This window comes from Arctopsyche grandis, chromosome 10, assembly GCF_051622035.1.
Source record: "Arctopsyche grandis isolate Sample6627 chromosome 10, ASM5162203v2, whole genome shotgun sequence".
Taxonomy (NCBI): Eukaryota; Metazoa; Arthropoda; class Insecta; order Trichoptera; family Hydropsychidae; genus Arctopsyche; species Arctopsyche grandis.
In genome coordinates this window covers 406,453-427,522 of record NC_135364.1, presented here as the reverse complement: position 1 = coordinate 427,522, position 21,070 = coordinate 406,453, and the positions used below count along the sequence as shown (strand labels likewise).

The following is a 21,070-nucleotide window of genomic DNA, read 5'->3' as shown; positions in this document are numbered from 1 at the left end:
GTAAATTTTATTCACACACAGTGTTTATCGCATTTTGACGGTAATTTTCAAATCCGGGAGCGCTTGAAGAGTTGTTTGATTGTATATGGACGTGTTTGAACTGATTTGCTTTTGCAACCTGACTGACGCTTATGGTGAGATGTCAGAATAATTTGCGTAATGTATGGCCAGTTGATCCTCCAAGAGTATTTATTAATGGATGACGTTGATTTTTTTACATCTACATAAGAGTATTTAAGAACCGTTGGCGGCCAAACTTCGCAAAATGGCAAAGTTTCAAAGCGATCGGAAGAAGGTAGGAAATATTGTCTGATCGATTAGAAAAGTAAGCCTTATTATTATTTTTAATTTTAATTTTTAACAAGGAACCCCAAGGCACCTTCCTGGCCAGAAACATTGTACATTTGATACAAGTATTATTTTATTTGTATTAAATATATATCCACAGAGACATCTATGGTCAAATTTGTAAATTTGCAGCATTATTTTTAAACAATTCAGCGAAATTCAGTAAGTACATATCAATTAACACCCACAGAGACATTTATGGTCAAATTTGTAAATTTGCAACATTTTATACGATTCAGAGAAATTCGAGATTGCCGAAAACTCGAGATTTTGCGAGAAAATGGGTAAGGTTGCCAATTTGTTGAAACCGTTTCAATGAAAATCAGATAAATTGGCAAACTCTGATAGGAAACGATTGACCTGGAGTCACAAATCCAAGGTCTGGCCAGCAGAAATCAGTGGGATTTGATGTTTTGTTTTGATCACTTTGTTCAAAACATTATATGCTAAACACTAGTCTATTCTGCTGGTTATATATATGTATACATAAACCTTGTAAAAAATGTGCTATTTTATATGAAATAATCGTGCTAAGCGTGCTGTGTAATTTTTACTATGAAACAAAAACTTTCCAACCATAATATAAAATTTTATTTCAGTAGGTAGTCTTTGAGCTTCAAAATACATTTGTCTCGGCTGAGCAATAGGAATCGCATTATTTTTCTCTCTTTTGCAAACAGTTGTGAAATGAAGTATATATATGTACACTAGAAAATTGAATCACACTACATATGTAGATAAGAAATTGATTATGAGTGGGGAGGGTTTCATTCAAGAAGTTTCATGTCGCATTCACTATGCCCGTTCGTAAGAAGCTTTTCCTATAATATTATCTACATATATTGTAATTTGTGCCACGAAACTTGTACTTAATTAAATACCAAATGAATAAATTACTTTTGGCACACTAAGGATCATCCAATAACGACAAAATTAAAAATACTTTTGGGTACGAATTTCATCTCCATATTCTTTGGAATCCTAATCTTCTACAATTTAACCATCGGAAAGCATACGAATCGAACATGATATTAAAGAGTTAATAGACTTCTCACGCTAAACGATCGATTAATCATTCGAGGCTAACTAACGGCCGTATTGACGCCTAATTATCTTTTCGGCTTAATTGATTCTTCGACTATTTGTTTATCACCGTCGCGTCGGCGCTCGTAAATCGTTCATCGAGACAAGTCGAGGTGAAAGAAACAAAAAAAAAAGAAAATACGGAATAATATAATATATGTAGTATATAGTATATAATATAACAACGAGTAGAGCCGAGAGCAGAGAGCCGGAGGCGCTAACAGGGTCGTACATCACGCGAGATCGTGATGAAATTTGCGGTGCCCCGCGCTTAAAGTGTTAAAAGACCTTTCGCCGTCAAAGGCCGCGCGCGCGTTTTACGCCCGTGGAACTTCATTCTCGATATTTATTATATTTTATTATTATTATATGCATACACGGATCCAAAAACGTGTTTTTTTAAACAACGACTCTTCGGCTATCCCTGAATATAGGAAACGTTGCACAATTGGATTCGCATGTTGACTCGGACGAGTGCTATAAATGTCGTCGAGTGATGTTTAATTTTGTGCAATAAGATAAGATTAATCGTGTGATTTAGTGTTGCCAGCTTAAATTTTATGTCGATCGGAAGTGACACACTTTTGGTGTTTGTTTGATTGCGTTCAAGATATAATTTATTCAAGACTGAATAAATTTTATGTATGTAACAATTCATCGTGTTGAAATTTATCCTTTTTTTTTAATTCTTCAACAATGGAACCATTTTTTTTATTATTATTTTGATTCATAAATCATGTTCGCAATATATCTTAGGCCTAACAGCTACTGATCCAGTGATCGTTTTTTATTATACAAACTATGTTAGTGTTTTTGGTGTATCTTATTTAGATGTTAGTGTATACAGTGTAATATAAAGAAATCTCAAAAACCTATTCATGGACATACATACAATAATTATGTATAAATGTTCATAATATTTACTACAAAAATATTAGAAACTCCTAAAAGTTAACGATCTATAGCAGATTATACGTTTGACTTTTTTTCGCGAAAATATGTTCCCGTTTCGTTTCCGATTGGCTGTCATCAAAGTCGTTTCTGATTGGATGGTTTGGTCAAAGACGTTTGTGATTGGTCGCTCGTTAAATGATATTATTTATTTTCGACCCACATAAATGAATAAAAAAACAAATGAAGATTTTTTCATGTTCGACGATATTCTCACTATTAGACTGCATTTCCATTTTAAGTTACTTTTATTATATCCTATTCTAAAACGGAATAGATTGTCAAAAGTAGAACCGAATGAAGCCGGGTAGCACCACTAGCTAGTAAAAAAAAGAAAAATAAATGCGATTTTATTTTATATCTTTTAATTGATAACAGGAAGGCATGTAACCCCAAAGCACCTTCCTGGCCAGAAACATTGCACATTTGATACAAATATAATTTGTACTATACAAAGTACATACATACATATCAATTAATATCCACAGAGACATTCGTAAATTTACTAAATGACTGCTGAAAATGAGCAAGGTTGCCAATTTGAAAATCAGATAAATTGTGGTAAATTCTGATAGGAAACTATCGACCTCGAGTCACAAATCCAAGGTCTGGTCAGAAAAAACCAGTGGAATATGAACCCGTGACCACTCTCAAAGCATTATATGCTAATCATTTCATGTATTCTTCGCGTCATTGCCGATTTCATGAATTGGGCAAATTTTTGCCCAATTGACCCGTGAAGGGGCCACATGTTGATATTCAAAGCCCGCTTTAAATGTCAAGGAATTTGACCCTCAAAGCCCTCAACATGAGGCCACCACCCCCCCAACGAATACATGTTGATATAAAAAACACAAGAGCACGCGCCCCACAGTTTGGCAGCCGCCGTCGGAGCGGCAACTGCAACTGCTGCCGGTGCAGCGCGGCGGCGCCACGCGTTTAGTAACACCCCTGGCTCCCCTTTTCCTCTTTTCCTCTTTTCCCCTTCCCCTCGTCGGTTCGTCGGTTCGTCTGTCGGTCTGTCGGTCTGATCGTGTCTCGGGCTCCCCGCCCCGCCACACACACGACACACCGACACCACACTCAAGTCCGCAAGTCCGTGTCGCGTCGCGTCTCACTCTCCCCACTCTCCCCACACTCCCCACTTCCGTGACGTCACGCCGCTTTGAGGCTCGCCGCCAGTCTGCGGCCGGCCGTCGAGCCGCGCGCACTTTTCCTCTCTCCCGACGCTCATGTGTTAACCTCGCCGATGCGTTAACTGTCGCCTATCGCGAGTGAACCGACCACCTCGCTCTTTGGATATTTACTCATTTACACAGTGTCTGTGTGTGTGCGTGTTTATTGTTTATATTGGAATTTGATAATTGTCAATTTATTGTGACCGTCAAGATGAACACGATGCTCACGTCCAGCAATCAGTACCTGAGGCCGGAGTACCTCACGCCGCTGCCCACTACGGTAAGCGGATCCTCCAACTCGAAGCCGAAGTCAAAGTCGATTGTGACCCCAATGTTCGACTCTTCACTCCTCAGTGTCTTAAAAATCTAACTCAAAAGTGTACCCTCCGACAACAAAACGTCTCCTTTTCAGTGAATTCAATTTTTATTCAATACTGTCGATTTTCAGTGTGTAGAGAAACTTTCCCGGAAAAACTGACCGGTTTACTTATGTATGATTTGTTATAATTTCCCGCCGAATTTTCCGTTCGAGTGTACTGCAAAAAGAAAAACTTCAATCTGTCGTTTACGAGTTTCGAATAAATTTATATGATTTTTTTGTGGTTTAATACGATGTTTATGTATGTTTGTATATGTATATAAGTGTATGTGATTCATTATAATTTTCCGCTACATTTTCTAGTAAATTGCTTCAAAACGGAAACACTTCGTTGCGAATGAAGTTTAGTATGTAGAATATATATGTATATACTTATTTAGAAAGTATATATATTAATTTCACGATCGTTTGAATAGAACTGCATATTAAATCAATTCGGTAGTCGGTTCTAAAAGCGCAATAAATTACTTCGACTTGACATTTGATTATGCAAAGTGTCTAAACTTGTTGAATTCAATGATAATTTAGAATTTAAATACTAACACTGTTCGCCTGTGTGTGCACTTTAATTTTCATTCTATATAATATGATTTATTTTATGTTATTCATCGTATGCGTCGTTAACATTTCGCAAACGGTATGGCTAATTTTTCGTAGGATAAATTAAACGTGCATAATATGCGAAATTGATGTTTATATGCAAATTAACGGTTTTAAAGTTGACATTTGGGTACTTTGAGCTGTGTTTATGCGATTGCGTTAATTTTTCGCGTTAAAAAGTCGTGTTTATTGCGCTACGTGTGCGATTGTGATTTAAATTTTTGCGGAATACGTATGCATTTTTATCGCAAATTTAATTCGAAACTTTCCCGCAAATAACAATAAGCAGTTTGTTTCGTTGTGGCAGGTGATATTATTACATCATAATTATTTAACTGTTAAAACATTTTCGTGTCGAATGAAATAATATGTAAAAAAACAATGGCTAATCTTATCCAACTTATTTACAAGTCAAATTGATGTATTGAAAAAGAAATAAATTATTCGTGTTAAACTCGTGTCGATTTCGAACCATGAACATTTACTAGTATAATCTGTCAGCTTTATAACAAACAGAAACTTCATATTGTGCAACAATCTATTATATGTACATACATTGTACATCGAATACCTACAATTGAAACGCACTTGTGTTCTCATTTTCCATTGTTTCATTTTTTTCAGAGGCATTATTTGCTATTTATAAAAATCCGCCTCTACCTCGTTTGGTGTACAAAAGTTATTATTTTATGTATTTTTTCAAAATAAATTGCTACTTTTTATTCAACGCTGTAAATATAATACATAATATTTACATTTAGAGACAGAAGTGTTACTTATACATATTACATTTATTTCTTCCATTAAAATGGGATACTGCAGCCACTAATTCATTATATTATTAATTTTATTTATTTATTTAATATATACAGCAAAATATCCACGAAATATCGACGTATACTATTCTTTCTTTAATTTTTACAAGAATTCTCAATTTTTTATTTAAAATTTACAACGAAATATTAAATTTAATTAATTTACAAATATATTACTCAATATCTATGTATAATTTAACATTCATTCAAATTGTCATGTTGAATTTTTGTATTTTCGAATGATGTGCGACATCTATGATACCAAACACCTACTGCAGCGACTTTCAAACTTTCGTAGCTTTTGCAACCTTTCTAATTATGTATCATATTCTTCAAGAAATCCTAATTTTGTAGACATGCTTATAAAGTTAGAAGCTCCTTGAAATAAATTTAAATTTTTGTAAACAAAAGGATTACTTCCTATATATAAAATATAAGGTTAGAATTTTATGCTTAGATGAGCATTTCATTGACCAATGCAAAGTTTTTAGTGTAATCGGATAAAAGTTATTCGAATTATCTCCAATAATAATAGCACATACATACACGCACATTTTTTTAAAACTGAAAATCCGATCCACCGAATTAGATACCGAACATAAATCAGTGAATAAAATCTTGAATTCATCTTGATTTAATTGCAAAACTTCATCTTCATTGATAAATCGTATACATATGTAATCAACGATTCGGCTGATTTTGATATATTATATTTATTGCAAAGCATATTCGCATCCAATTTTTCCAATTCAGCTAAAAACATTATTTCATCTCGTCAATATAATTTCGTTTTTTCACACAGACTATGCTCATGACCAGAGACCGGCGGACAAGTTTACTTTGCCCACAAAAAATGGTTAACTATTGTCAATTACTATTGTCCTACAAATCAAGAAAGCACAAAAAAAGGTTGACAATAGTGAACTATTTTTTGTGGGCAAAGGAAACTTGTCCGTCGGTCTCTGTTCATGACCAGCCTTAGACGGCCTGGATTCTTTAAATGGTTCACTATTGCCAATCTTTTTTTTGCGCTCTTGCTTTGTAGGACAATAGTAATTGACAATAATAAAACATTTTTTAGGTTAAAGTATCCTGGCCGCCTAAGTCTGTTCAAGACTCGCGTAATCCATTTTGAAGAACACTGAACTGAGTAACTGCTATGCATGTATTGTTCAATAATTCCGATGAAATAGCTCTCTTCCGTGTTAACCCTTTGAATGCCGGCTATACCTATAGGTATGTAATTTAGCCCCCTATTGACACGTTGTTGACCGCGTTGCGTGTATAGATTATTGTGTTGTTTTCGTACGTGACGTTCCGTGTTTTATTTCATAATCGCCCGTACCCGTTTTACCAAATTTACGACATCCTGCATAAATGCGGCTGTTCTAGCTGCTATAAGGAATTGGGCCATAAAACTACACTTTGTAAATAATCTTCCTTCTGGGAGTGTGTGTGTTCTTCTGCGAACAAATTCAGGGCTGTGACCTGCTAGGTGAAATCGGCTGAAAATACACATCTGTATTTCTTTACAACACAGACTCGTATAATTTATTTTTCTATGTGCATATATTCGTACGTACCGATAGTTCCAATATGTATTATACATATGTAGTTGAACCATTGAACTTGTGAATTCATTGAAGCTACAGAGCATACCGCGACCTATGTTAATGGTTCTCGACTCGACTCCATTGGTGAAAACCAACGAAGGAATGCCTTTTATTGCATTTGCAATTTCATTTCTGTGAGAATTAACTGCTCGTAGTAAACAGCTTAAATGCGTTGAATGGAGTTTTAATATGCATCGTTTGAAATCACGTGACTTATTTCATTTCCTCGGAAGGTTCGTTCGCCTGTAACTACAATATACTTTATCTAATGGATAAGTTTTTATTGTTTAATGAATGTACTAAAATATCTTGGGAATTGCCTTTGTATTTTTATACAGGATAATGACACAAATACATATATAATCCGCATATTCAAATAGAGTTAGTGCTTTTCAAGATACAACTATATATACTCTTTTATTTATCAATTTTTAAAAGCATGAATCATTACTGATGCTTGGATAATAACAATTCACTTATTTTATATAAACTTATAAGTAGTCACCGGACCCTGAGGACCCTGTTTATTGTTCAAATATTGTAAATGCATTGTTGAAGGTTTGCCGAACCTTTTTTACAAAGCATTTACAACAATTGAACAATAAACGGCACGCTTCCGGTCCTACCTCTACTTATAGGACTTTAAGATTTTATATTTTTATAATGCTTTTGGAGATGAACTAAATATGCAAATGAACATCATGTTAAAAGTCTAAAACTATTATTGTAAGTTATAGAAGTTCAAACCTTGGGCTATATTAGAAAATACAGCCAGTGTTTTGAAATTATTGATATACCAAAAAACAATTAATTCAAAACCAGGCGATTAAAGTCGGCATCTAAATTTGTATGTATACAAATCAGATAACAGTCCTGTAGCGAATTGTCTGTAGTAGTCGTAGCTGTTTCTTAGAGATCAGTAACTTGTCTGCCAACACATAACTGACAACGTAATTCAAAATTCCATACAATCAGTATTAGTCGGTTGATCCCAGTGGCGGATCCAGGAAATTTCTAATTATTAAAACACATTTTTTTTTCAAAAATAAGACGTATTATATATTAAGTTATTGTCATATAAACGTATTAATTTGTGAAGGCAATATTTCAAGTAAAAAATAGCGGAAATTTCCAGTGTAGGCGAAGGATCTTGGATCGGCCGAATTAATTAAGATCTCAGAAACGAGACGAAGGGATTTGTTTCTCATTTCTCATAGGTACGAAAAATATCGTAGTCAGACGAGCCTGCCGACTCGTACATTCTCTATAAACTTGAGAGACTATTGGTATCCGATTTTTCAGGCAACTGTTAGCCTGTTTGAGAGTAATTTCGCTCAGCGCTGTGTTTGGCCTGTGTTGTGGGGGATTTTTTGATGTGTATTTAATATTGAATGTTTGCTAAATGTGTATGTTTCTCATGGTTCGATTTACTCTTTCTAGCATGGTTGCTTGACCGCCTATTCGCCTTATGGTCAGCGGCTGCGCTCGTTGTCTGACAGCCCTTACCAGTCCGACCCTGCCGATCGCACAATGGTCTGTCTCTTATTCACAAATCACACACCCTATCTTACACTTCCATATATATCGTCGAACTTGTCACCGTCGGCATTTTTATTTTATTTTATTTATTGCACAATGCATACACTATCACCATCACCATCACCATCACCATCACCATCACCACCATTGAAATTGATGACGAACTCTGTCTGTCAGTGCGGCGCAACGCCATTTGAGTCGACTCATCTAATCTGTCAATTTCATTTTTAAACGAACTGCGTTTCAGCGTTTTTCATACATATGTAGTCTGTATGTTTGAATCATAGATTCGAATTATGGTATATTATTTTGACATAATCTACTATTATATAATTTAGCGATATATAATGTGCCCACTCTTTTTTAAGTCATCTAAAGACGCAACAAGTTGCTATTCAATCCTATGTATATACATATGTATATACAGTACACTCTCGATTATCCGGGCTAATTCTGGGGAGGAGGAATCATCAAATTTTGACTCGGTTTCGAATATAATATCATATTAACAACACAAATTTTTGTTTCACAATTTTAATACTCATTATAGAGCTTAATGTTAAGCAGATAGGTGGCCGTTAGTAGTTAGTACTAGTATTGCCAAAATATAAAAAAAATCTAGTCAACCAGCCAGAAAAAGCATTGAAGTTGTCTTCTAATCCTAATTTCTCATGGTAAAATTTGGCTGTTTCAATACACATTTGACCGCTAATTGGTATTCCTTTTGCTCGTTTTTGATTAAACCATATGAGCATAGTTGCATTCAAATCTTCGTATGTTGACATTTTCATTCTTTTTCGTTTCGAAGGACCTGCACAACTATTACAATTCCTCGCGAACGCCTCTAACTTATTTTTTTGTTTAACTATATCTCGAACAGGTTGTGTAAATCTGAAATATTACAGCAAAGAAAATAATTTCACACAGAAATTATTGATAATAATAAACATATGTATGTTACGAAAAAATCTGCACTGAATAAACGCACTCGTTACTTCTTCGCTGATCAAAAGCGACTAAAAGAATTAACGCGATAGTAAAAGACATTTAAAAAGGGAACGAAAAACATTTCTGTGTGACATCATTTGTTTCAAATAACACGCGTATTTACGGTCGCAATCAATATGTGCGTCTCATAATCATATAAAAAAGATTAATTTAATTTAAAAAACATAATTAATATTTTTCAAGCACAGATAATCCGCGCCCGTATAATCGATAGTTTACTACTGTTACCGTACGTATTTATATTGAAAATTAAATTCTACAATAATCTATTCAAATTTATACTACTATATGTACAATACATTTAATGTCTTGAAAAGGTTACGCGTTGATAATTCGAAAATTTTATTGAAAATCATCATGAAAAATAAATATACTTTTTAATATTTAATTGAGGTCGGTATATATTATATTTATTTTAAATGCGTTGCTTAATTTAATTAAAAAATAGAAAACATTTAAATTACAGCCAATCTCCAAACAAAAGGCAGATCAAAAAACTATGCATTAGGAAAAAGAAAAAAAAAAAGAAAATTGATTAATACGTGATAATTCCATTTATAACTTTTTTATAAAATCCCTTATTTCGTACGTTTCTATATTGAATCGATCTACCGTGTTATTAGAATTATAGTTTTATAATATATATTATTTCTTTGATTTAACGATAACCATGTTTACTATCTGTAATTAATTACACTATTCATTAATACATTTGTATGCATCTTGCATATTTGTATACATACATTGTATATTCATACATACATTGTAGACCGAGGTTATCAACCATTCTGTTGGTGTTTAATCGCATTTTAATTTCTGTCTATAAACAGTAAATACTGTCATATTTAATTAACCAAAGGATAAGAAGACCGTTAGCGATATACCCGCATAAAGGTCAGATATATTCGCTAACGTTCATTTAGCTCGCAAGTAAACAGATAACATTTATTTACAAACATCTGATATTTCATATAAATACATTAAATACCTTAAATGTATTTTTTTATTTGGAATTAAATTCCGATCGATTTATTGAAGCTATTCGGCCTTCGACGGAGCCGGGTGTGAATTTGAGACGTCGTATATTATACGGTCATAACGATATTGGTCGGCGGTCATAATTGCCGACCAAATTACACCCCACCCTGTATACTTAGAGACGTGTGTATGTATGTATGTATGTATGTATAATATAATATAATACAAGTCGGCGCAGAAATCGCAATCAATTTTACGATCGCAGTATATAATTCGGCCGCTCGCCGACTCGGCGGTTTACGACCCATGATTGCTTTATGCCTTTCGAATGCGGCGAAATTTATTTCTCGACCTCCTCACCCACCCACCCACCCACCGACTAACCACCATTACTCCCCACACCCTCCCATTGGATGTGGACCTACTCATTTCACGCGGTCTCAATCCGGTGTCCGGTGCGCAACGTGTTAATTGTAATGCGCCGCGTCGAAATTTCTTACCGGTGAATTTCGCTCAAAATATTTTTCAGTATATCTATGTATAATATTAAGTTACCGGATGCTATTTTTCTTCAAACTTTTTTTGAGGGCGGGCACAATGAATAAAATGCCCAAACACAAAATTTTTGTTTTGAACTCGTGACCCCCCATTTTAGGTATATAGCCTAACGAATACAAATTAATAAACGGGTTGAATTTCCCGTTGAAATTTTAGAAATATTGAGTGACATCCTACAAATTGTATTTTTTTACAGGTGTTTCAAAACGGAGCAAAACGAGTGCATAATAATAAAAATAGAGGCTTAGATTTTGTTGTCAATTTTATGTACCTATAAATTGTTTCTTATTTACCAACTACATAATCTTTACGCGATATTTATTTTTATTCGCTTAATTTTTCTGCCCGTCTACTGGGTGCTTTTATTTTCATTTTTAATATATTAAATGTTTATTATTTTTAATTTAATCAACGTTTTATCTCATAGCATTAACTATGATTGTATCCTCGCAATAGCAATTTTTATCTTTTTATATAAACGTGTTAATTTAAATTTGAAATCAAACTCATTGAAATCGTATATTTCGTCATAAAAACTAAATAAAAAAAACTGACTGCTTCGTTAATAAAATCCATTCCACGTGTAGATTCTTATACTGAAATATGTATGTAATAAAATATGAAGGCATTATATTATAATGTATGTCATATATAACTGTCACTATTGGCAATAATTAATTTAATTTCTAACACCTGATAGATTAGATAAATTAGACTTAAAACATAAAGCTTAGGCTTAAATATATTTAAAATGTAAAAATGTATGGGATAAGTAAAAAATCGATTTAATCCAAACATAAAACCACACTTTGTTTTGTATCGGAATGTGAAGAACGAATGTATCCGGTAAATTTTATTTGTATTGCTCACTTTTATTTTATAATACAGTTGTTTTATACAATTCATTTGTATTTTTTTTTAAGTTTTTAACTAAATAATGTATTGTTAATATCTCTTAAAACTTAATTGGATTGAATTTTTCACGATGGAAATTCATATACATGTTTATATTTTATATTTATCAAACATATTTTTTTTTAGTTTTGCACAATAAGTAATTTTAATTTACACGGTTAATTCTTGAAAGGGATTTATTGAAATTGAAATTGAATTCTAAATATAAAATATCATTATAAGAATGTATGTATGTATAGGTACATACATATGTAATAAACTTTCTTGTTGATAATATAACTGTGTTGACGCAATAAAGTGACACTATCGCTACAAAAAGTTTAAATTACCGTACACGAAATTACTATTGAATATAAAACGAGTATTTTTTCGGCTTTATCTCACTTTTTTCTCAATTGGGTCGTTTGCGGTTCCGCTAAAGCAGCACTTATCAGTGTTCCTCTTTATCGCCGTATATTTTATGTGAATGATCTTTTCCCCTCGCTATAAAATTAACGAACGATACATAAAAAATTGATAATTTTCACATTATTTATTCCTCGTAGATATTATTATTATTATCATATGACAAATAACATCGTATTTATAGTAAATTTTCGCTCATTTATTAAACGGCTCATATTTATTAATATCGCAATCGACCACGATTGCCCAACATCTATTAGGTAGACATTTTCTTTATTAATATTTTATTCGCGCATTGAAATGAAATCTCGCAATTTTGTAAATTAGTATTCGCCGATTCGAACGCGTTTTTATGACTTCGTAAATTTTATGTGCAACTCCATTCGGTCGATGTGCGCATTTCACACACCGCTAATTAATAATTAAACGAAAAGTATTCTCAAAAGCGCGCCGCTGAAATCCAGCGGCGGCGCGTTTCATCGCCTCGTTCATTTTACGACTTAATTATTATAACACCGAGTGATAAGTTTGAATTTTAAATTAGTCGTTTTTTATGTACCTCTACAGTGTATTTTTTACTGCTCGTGTCGGAACACAACCTTGGGAACTTATGTATATGTTCCTATGCCGTGGAAGTGTGTCGATTTGATGGCCCGAGATGAAAATCCACTACCCAGTAGTGTGCGAGACTGTAGGGGGTGGAATTCTTCTCCTACCCTAGACTGCACCCCCACCCCGGTTCCTTATGATGAATGATCACTGCCGCACCCCACTAAACCCACCTGCCACGTTCACGCACGTCACATTGTGTTCAAATTTTCCGACTGTCTACCTTATTTTTCATCCCGTCTCGCAAGAGATTACATCATGCGCGGGCCAAAGTGAAATGTCAAGCGCGGCGCTGGAAGATTTAACTCGCCCGTCAGGGATTGCCAACACTTTTCTTTCTTTTTCTTACTTGATAACACATACACATACTATATGTAATGTTTCATCAAAACTTCAACCTCTATATTAAGTACATTCAATCAAAATGCCCCGTTGATACCATAAACAATTACTTTTGTATACATTTGATCTAAAACAAGGGCGTGTTAAACTTTAATTTAATTCTAAACGCACAGACTGCCTGTTTTTAGAGAAGAGATTGAAATGGTAAAGGCGCTGAGAAAATTGCTCAATTAATGCCTATAAAAATATAATAATCCATCCATTTATGGTGAACGGTTACAAATGAAATGTTACCAATGATGAAATATCATCGCATGGGTGTTGGCATATTAAGTTATTACATAAAAAAAAATAAAAGAAATGTGTCAGTCCTGTGTTCGATCCGCACAGGGTCGTATTTTTTTCAAATACCTTTTAAATATATTTAATTTAATATTCATATTTAATTGTTTAATATGAAAAAAGTGGTAAAAACTACCTACCTACCTATGTATAAACAATATAAAAAATAATTAATTAATTAATTAATGCAATAAATATTCATTAGATGGCGCTAAATGCTCACAGACTAATTTGCCTAGAGGTAAAAAAAACATTAGTAGCAAACAGTATATATGTATATAGAAGTTTTTTCTTTTGTAATTATATTCGTACATTTTGTTGGCGGTGGCTTAGCTGTGACTATTATACTATTATAGTATAGCGAGCGTTATCGCAGATACACAGATACACATACAGAATAGCGATATTATATATATATATATATATATATATATATATATATATATATATATATATATATATATATATATATATATATATATATATCTATGATTCAATTAAAATATGGGACTGAAGAGTTTTAAAAAATTGTAATTTTTTTTGTTATACCGAAATAAGTTTGAAATTTATTAGAAAAATCCTAAATTAAATGAAGAGCCGTATTTATAATTTTTTTTTGTGTGTGTTTATATCAAATTATTTTGAACCATTCTTTCCCAATTTTACTCCTGTCTTTTATTAAGATTTTTACCTTGTAATAAATAATACCTTGTTTTAAAAGTGAAATTTTAATCATTCTATGAATTCAAATGCAGTTAAGATATTGCTAAATAGCAACAAATTAGCATAGAATCTTCATATTTACCACATGTCAAATATAAAGTAATAAAATGAGTAATTTGTTGCTGTTTAGCAATATCTTAACTGCATTTGAATTCATAGAATGATTAAAATTTGAGCTTTTTTTAAAATTTGATTAAAATTGAGCTTACGTACAAAACCATGAAAAATCTACTTGTATTAAAACTGCCAAAATAAAATACTTTTCCTATATATATACATTAGATACAAAGCGATAAAAATTTAGCCAATATGCTAATAAATATGATTAATCGACGAGAATCGACTGTATTTGAATACATAATATTTTTACAGGTATTTATTACGGCAATATATTAAGTCTAGGCAGTGTGTTTATACAATATTTTTTATTCGGAACTTTTACGTACATAAAATATTTCAATACTCATAAACTATTAGTTAGATATTATGTACTCATCGAAAGCCCATACTTTAGTAGTTTTTATATCACTGATAGACACACTAAATGTAAATAGGATAGAAATAGACGTCGTTTCGTCTCAGTTCCGCCGAATGTAAAATATAACACGAAATATACGGAAAAAGTATGCAAAATCGATCCCGCACAAGTGAAAAATTGCGTGACATTTTTCAAGCATCGCCACCACGCGAAAAATTTCAACATTTCGAATTCTCCGAATAATATGACACATTCGTCTTTCGAATTATGGCGATAATTCACTCGGAAATAACAGCGATTTCGGTCTGCGTCGGCCCGGCCATGTTTCATGTTTATCCGTGACACGTTTTTCTATAAGGAATCACCTCCGGATAATTAACTACCGACTTAAACGAGCAATTTATCACTGTTCTCAAATCAACATTGGTTATATCGTTATTTTAACAACGCATATATTATATGCCACCTGCGCACGCCGATATTTTCCCCCACGGCTAATTTTATTCTCTCGACTCGACCAAATAATATACATAATAACATCATTAGTGATTTTTTTTCTCGGCCGCGTGTCGATTAAAATTTACCGTGTGTCTATTGGTGTGTGTATATTTTTAATATGTATGTACCTAATGATGTACAATACGTATTTGGGGAAAAGGTTCGAAACGACTGAGGCGTGTTTACCGCGCGTTTAACCGTTCCGGAGGGAGACGTGTGGATAATGAAAATGTCTCCCCACATGATTGGACCACGTCTGCTCAAGACGTTGGATAACCTCACTTCTACACATTTTGTTACATTGTTTTTAATCTGATAGACATGAGTTTCGAGCTAGGGGGTGAGCCAAGTGGAATTGAACCTTATCAAGTTGCCTCTTTGCTCCCGGAAGATACTAAACATTATTTCAATTTTCGTTCCACGTGTAGGAAGAACTGTATGAATCATCACATTTACTGTGTATGTATAATCAATCGCTAAATGTCAAAAAAAAAAAAAATTCAAACGTTTGATTTTTACTACCAATATTTTGCCTTTTATCTACTACAAGAATTACAGCTCTTAATTAACCTTTGAAGGACAGAGCATCGAGATTTTGATCAGAATCAGATCAGAAATATTTCGTTTGTTTTTCTAACCTAGAATAATGCATGTATCAATGATTAGGTTGACATGCATGAGTAGAATGATAGGTCGATGTGGTATTCCGCCGAATAAACAATGTTTTCAATGTCTCATTTTACCTACAACCTTTGTCTTCTGACAACCAGATCCTACAGTATTGTCTTAGTTTAATGTTCATGTTTAACCTTTGAAGGACGGAGCGTCGAGATCGAACGAGTGTCACGAACCGGGGTTGAGTAAGACCCCAGTATTTTTTAATCAAAATACAGCTTTTTTCGATACAAATGGGTTCAATATATATCTTATTAATCATTTTATACATCAACATAAAAAAGTTTTAGTCCTATAGCATGTTTTTGACTATTTTTGTATTAAAAAATAACGATAAGCATCGACATGCAAACGCACATAGGTAAGGCCAACAGGCGACTGCATGACTAAATAGCCACGCGCCAAAAGCGACGAAAATATAGCTGTCTCTTTCTCTCGCATTGATTCATCGATCGACAAGGATATGCAAGCGAACAGTCAAAAACATGACTTATCGCTACCGCCTTTAAATCATACTTTGGAACGTAGAAATGTATACATGTTTTTTTTTTTTACAATGTACCCCTTTTATAAATCATACAAAATCTATTAAAATAAATTTCTTGTAGTTCATTCTAGGAATACAAGAAATATAGGGTGTATAGCTTTGAAAACCATATAGTTATTACGAAAAACGTAAAAATTGGAGCACTTGCATACCCCACTTCGGTGAGGCAGGGTTAAGCAAAAGGCTTTTGTAAAATTATTAAAGAAATGCCTGTTATATGTAGATTCATTTATGCGGCCATTATTGAACATGATCGGATTTGAGTCTAATCTATTATTATTTTTGCTATCCTTATTTGTGTACATACTAGCTGAACCCGGCATGCGTTGCAATGCCACAATAACTCATGCAATTCCCATTCCCGTTCCCATTTTTTACAGAAACCATCGTGGCATTCACACAATAACTTCTGTAAATTTCATCGGAATCGGTTGAATGGTATAGGAACGTATACGTGACAGACAAACATTGATTTATAAATATATAGATGTTCCAGTGCTATTTTGTAACGTTCATTGCAATTTAACTCGCTTGCAAAAGCTTTTGAAGAAGAAGAGATGTTCTTTTCTGTTGAAAAACTCATTAAAAATTTTGAGGGGTGAGATTACCAATCCCTATGTTGGAGAAGTTAAAGTTTTGGGTCCCTGAGCGTAATAGGGAGTTTCAGCGATAGGGGTATCTGTAATGTCGCTACGATTCAATATGAATATAAAAATAATAAAAACAAATATATGGAATTACGAAATGGTAAATTTTTATAGCGCTTGAAAATATTTTAAAGAATCATGAATAATAATTATTTCATTTTGAAATGTAAAACAGTATTAAAACCGCAATTTATTCGTAAAATTTTATGTTACCGCTTAGTAGTAACATACATATGTACATAAAATTACAAATTTTGTCCAAGAAAACAATTCTATTTTTTGAATGCTGTTTTTTCGTCAAAAGTTGTATGACCAGTTAAATCAAATAGCAAGGGTTGACGAGAGGGGGGGGGGGGGGTGTAAAGTTCCAGGACCCTGACTACTCGAAAGGCCCCCTAGTCGAAAATCATACCTGTTATATCATACTTTTTTATTCAATTAAATGGCAACGTAACATATTGTAGGTATTTTTCTAATAGTTCTGAGATTTATTTTTTTAAAGTTTGTTATAGGGTCCGGAATTAATTTTCCCAAGGGCCCTGGGTATCAGTATTTCAAATTAAAGAAAATATGGTTAATGCATAGAAAAAACTTCATTTTTATTAAATTTTATTTATTGACTGTATATTTTATGTATAGATGAATAGTTTTTTCATTAAAAAAAACTTTTACAGAACAAAACAAATATATGTATTATACATATATTTACATCGTTTTCTAATTTAATTTCAAAGCTAGTGCCCCTAATAGACTACAAATCGTTAAAAATATTACAATAAATTGTGGCATTGCAACGCATGCCGGGTTCAGCTAGTATCTTATAAAATTTGCATTATAGGTTTTCATTATGTCTTATATATATATATGTTTTTATTTCACTCATTTCATATACATATGTATGTAAAGTCTGACCATGTGTTTCGCTTGTTACAGTTGGATGCTAAGAAGAGTCCTTTAGCGCTGTTGGCTCAAACTTGCAGCGCAATCGGTGCAGATTCGCCTAATCCAAAACTGATCTCAGCCGCTGAAAAAGCCAGCCTGAAATCCAGCCACAAACACAGCTCGGACAGCAACCGCGACAAATCGTCCCCCAACAACAACAACTCGACAGCAGCCGAAGTGCCGGTGAAAGCCAGCTTCAAACCATACGAGTCGTGCTTGACATCGCGGGACAAGACGAGATCGCCCGAAGAGAGGACCTCGAGTGGACCCCGAGTCAGAACGCCATTATCGTCCAAGAGCACGACACCGGTGCAGCCGAGGTGCGCCAGCAACCACAGCTCGTCCTCGCAAAGGACATCACCCCACCAAAGGAAGTCCCCGTCGGAGAAGTCGGCAGACAGGTCGAGTCCGTCTCAGGCCTCGCCCAGACCCAACGGAGATAGTCCAACCAAGATAGGATACACCCCGACAGTGCTCACTTCGAGCAACGATCTCGCCGTCAAAGATTTACCTTTGGGCACGTTCAAGCCGGGACAAGGCATACCTGTGAGCTCGTCGGCTTTCTTGGGTGGACTTCCAGCTCCGGGGTTTCCGCTTCCGGCCGACTTGATGACCAGCGGACTCTTGGCCGCCCAGCATCACGCGCTCAAAAGCGGAGCTCTCAATCCTTACTTGAGCTACGCCAGGTTGAAAGCCGGCGACGCCTGCCGGGATCCTTACTGCACCGGTTGCTCCTTGAGTGCCCATCTTTTGGGCGGGTACAAAGCCGGTGCCTGTCCAGCTGGGTGTGTTCAATGCGACCACGCCAAGAGTTTCCCACCCCCTGGGCACCCCGCTGCTGCGTACGCCCACGCTCAGCTCGCCGCTCTGGCTGCTGCCTCCCAACTCCCCTACGTCTGCAGCTGGGTGGCTGGAGACTCGGCCTACTGTGGCAAGAGGTTCGCAGGATCCGACGAGCTGCTGCAGCACTTGAGAGGACACGCAGCTGCTCTGGGAGAGGCCGGAGGAGGGTCTGCTTTGAGCGCCCTGGGGTTATCCAGCTCTCACCCTCTGCTCCCCAGGGCGTACCCCACGCCTCCTCTGAGTCCTTTGGCTCCTCGCTTCCACCCTTACAGCAAACCGGCCCACCTGATGCAGCACCCTCAGCTGCCCTTCCCCCTCCCCCCACACCCGTCTCTGGCCGCTTACTTCCCCCCGTACCCCCTGTTCGGCCCCAGAGGTCTGCACCCGTGAGGACCCTGCGCGCTCCGCCTCGCCGCAGAGGGGGGCGCCGCGCGTTGACCCGCAATTCCCAACGCAAGCCAAATAAAACGTGACTGTGGTATATTATTGTAGATATATAATATGTACATCCATGCGTGTGTATGTACATATGTATATACGGAAATTCAAAACAAACAAACAAGCAAAAAATAAAGAAAAAAATAAAACTCTTCTACAAAGAACCTCTCTGTACATATTGATCGATTATTATTATGATATGATGTAATATTATCAAATTGATGAAAATTCGCTTTAAGTAATTTATGTATAATAATATGTGTATGATGTTAATATTGTATTGTTCACTATTCGGTAATCGGTGAAAAATTTATTCGCAATTATTATCGATCGAGATGTGGAAACTCGTCTTTGAATACAGTGCACCCATATTTTTACTTTATATACTTACTTTATATTGGATATATCGTCAATCCGGAAGAAAAACGTCGCAAGTAAAAAAAAATACCGAAAATACACAGACACACTTTTTTTTTCTAGATCTTGAAAACGTGATCAGTGATCGATTCCGAGTTCGAATCAGTCAAAATCTCGAGTTCTGATTTTCGCATGATCACAAAACTTCATCAATTGTTACGATTTTTAAGTTATTTTTGACGATTAAACGATTTTTGAGTTATCGATTGCGATTCATTATTTTCTAGTTACGGTTGACACGGGGCAATTCTTTTTTTATTTTTCACTTGTATGGAATTGTTCACCACGTGCAAACTTCAATCGTCTCTACTGCAAAAATACACTTTTTGATTTGTGACGTTTTTCTTCCGGACTGACGATATGAAGAACCTACAACCAAAAAATTAAAAAAAATGTTTCTTTCATCATGTTTGTCCCGAATAACCATTTGATTTAGTAATTAATTTAACTTTAATATTTTTTATTTTGCCAAATCTGTGCAGAATGTTTTTTTTTTTTATTTAACTCGTTATTTCCTAACACAATTGCAAAAAGTGAATCATTTCAAGGCTCTAAATTTCATTTCATTTGCTTGATTAGATTATTTTTATGAGTGTGTTATATAATATAAATAATAATAGTTTAATTATAAATACTTAAATTTAAATACAAAAATTTCTATGTTATTTTTTTCTTATATATATTTAATAAATTGCTTTAAATATGTGTTCTAGAAAGTAAAGAGAAGTCTCTGAGGATTTATTTCGAGTATATTTTAGTAATTTATTTCACCAATTCCGTTTTAATGTTTCATTTGAAAATGCAATTAATTAACTTCGGAGTGCACTGTTTTTACTGTTACCTGTTCTTCTTAAGGGGCATTCACACTGATGAGCGCTTTCGAACTAAATTGAATTTATTTCTTAACGAAACGTCGATGTAAATGAATCGTTAAAGAGGGTTGAAAGTTAATCGTTTAGGTGCTGAAATATTATGGTTACCTTACCGCATATCAACGCTTCAGAATTAGTGTAAACGTTGGCAGCTTTATTGCTTCATATCAATTTATCAAAGGCGAGTTTACCTGCGAATTTGATTCTATTTTGAATTTATTCGTCTTTGACCTTAGATGAAAAAAAAATAGTGTAGTTTATCGCTCGGTAAGATTTGAAGCGTTCGCTTCAAATCGAATGTGTTTTCAACCAGATTTTACTGGTTAA

The 21,070-nt window shown here is 34.5% G+C and overlaps 1 protein-coding gene across 2 annotated transcripts; it reads left to right on the top strand.

Moving 5' to 3' along the window:
- The first annotated feature begins 3,266 nt into the window (after positions 1-3,266).
- Positions 3,267-20,248, top strand: elB (zinc finger protein elbow B). 2 transcript variants are annotated; one of them, XM_077439369.1, is made up of 3 exons: positions 3,440-3,840; positions 8,408-8,500; positions 18,165-20,248. In XM_077439369.1, the coding sequence occupies exons 1-3, from the start codon at positions 3,772-3,774 to the stop codon at positions 19,404-19,406; spliced, it is 1,404 nt and encodes a 467-aa protein (XP_077295495.1). In that variant the 5' UTR covers positions 3,440-3,771; the 3' UTR covers positions 19,407-20,248. The 2 variants fall into 2 exon arrangements, with proteins under 2 accessions (XP_077295497.1, XP_077295495.1); XM_077439371.1 differs by lacking the exon at positions 8,408-8,500 and having other exon boundaries at positions 3,267-3,840.
- Positions 20,249-21,070: the final 822 nt, after the last annotated feature.

What these genes read in the sequence shown, in the direction of transcription:
- elB (XM_077439369.1), top strand. Translation starts at nt 3,772, where the DNA reads ATGAACACGATGCTCACGTCCAGCAATCAGTACCTGAGGCCGGAGTAC. An exon ending in TCACGCCGCTGCCCACTACG is followed by an intron (nt 3,841 to 8,407) that starts GTAAGCGGATCC and finishes TACTCTTTCTAG; the next exon opens with CATGGTTGCTTGACCGCCTA. An exon ending in ACCCTGCCGATCGCACAATG is followed by an intron (nt 8,501 to 18,164) that starts GTCTGTCTCTTA and finishes CGCTTGTTACAG; the next exon opens with TTGGATGCTAAGAAGAGTCC.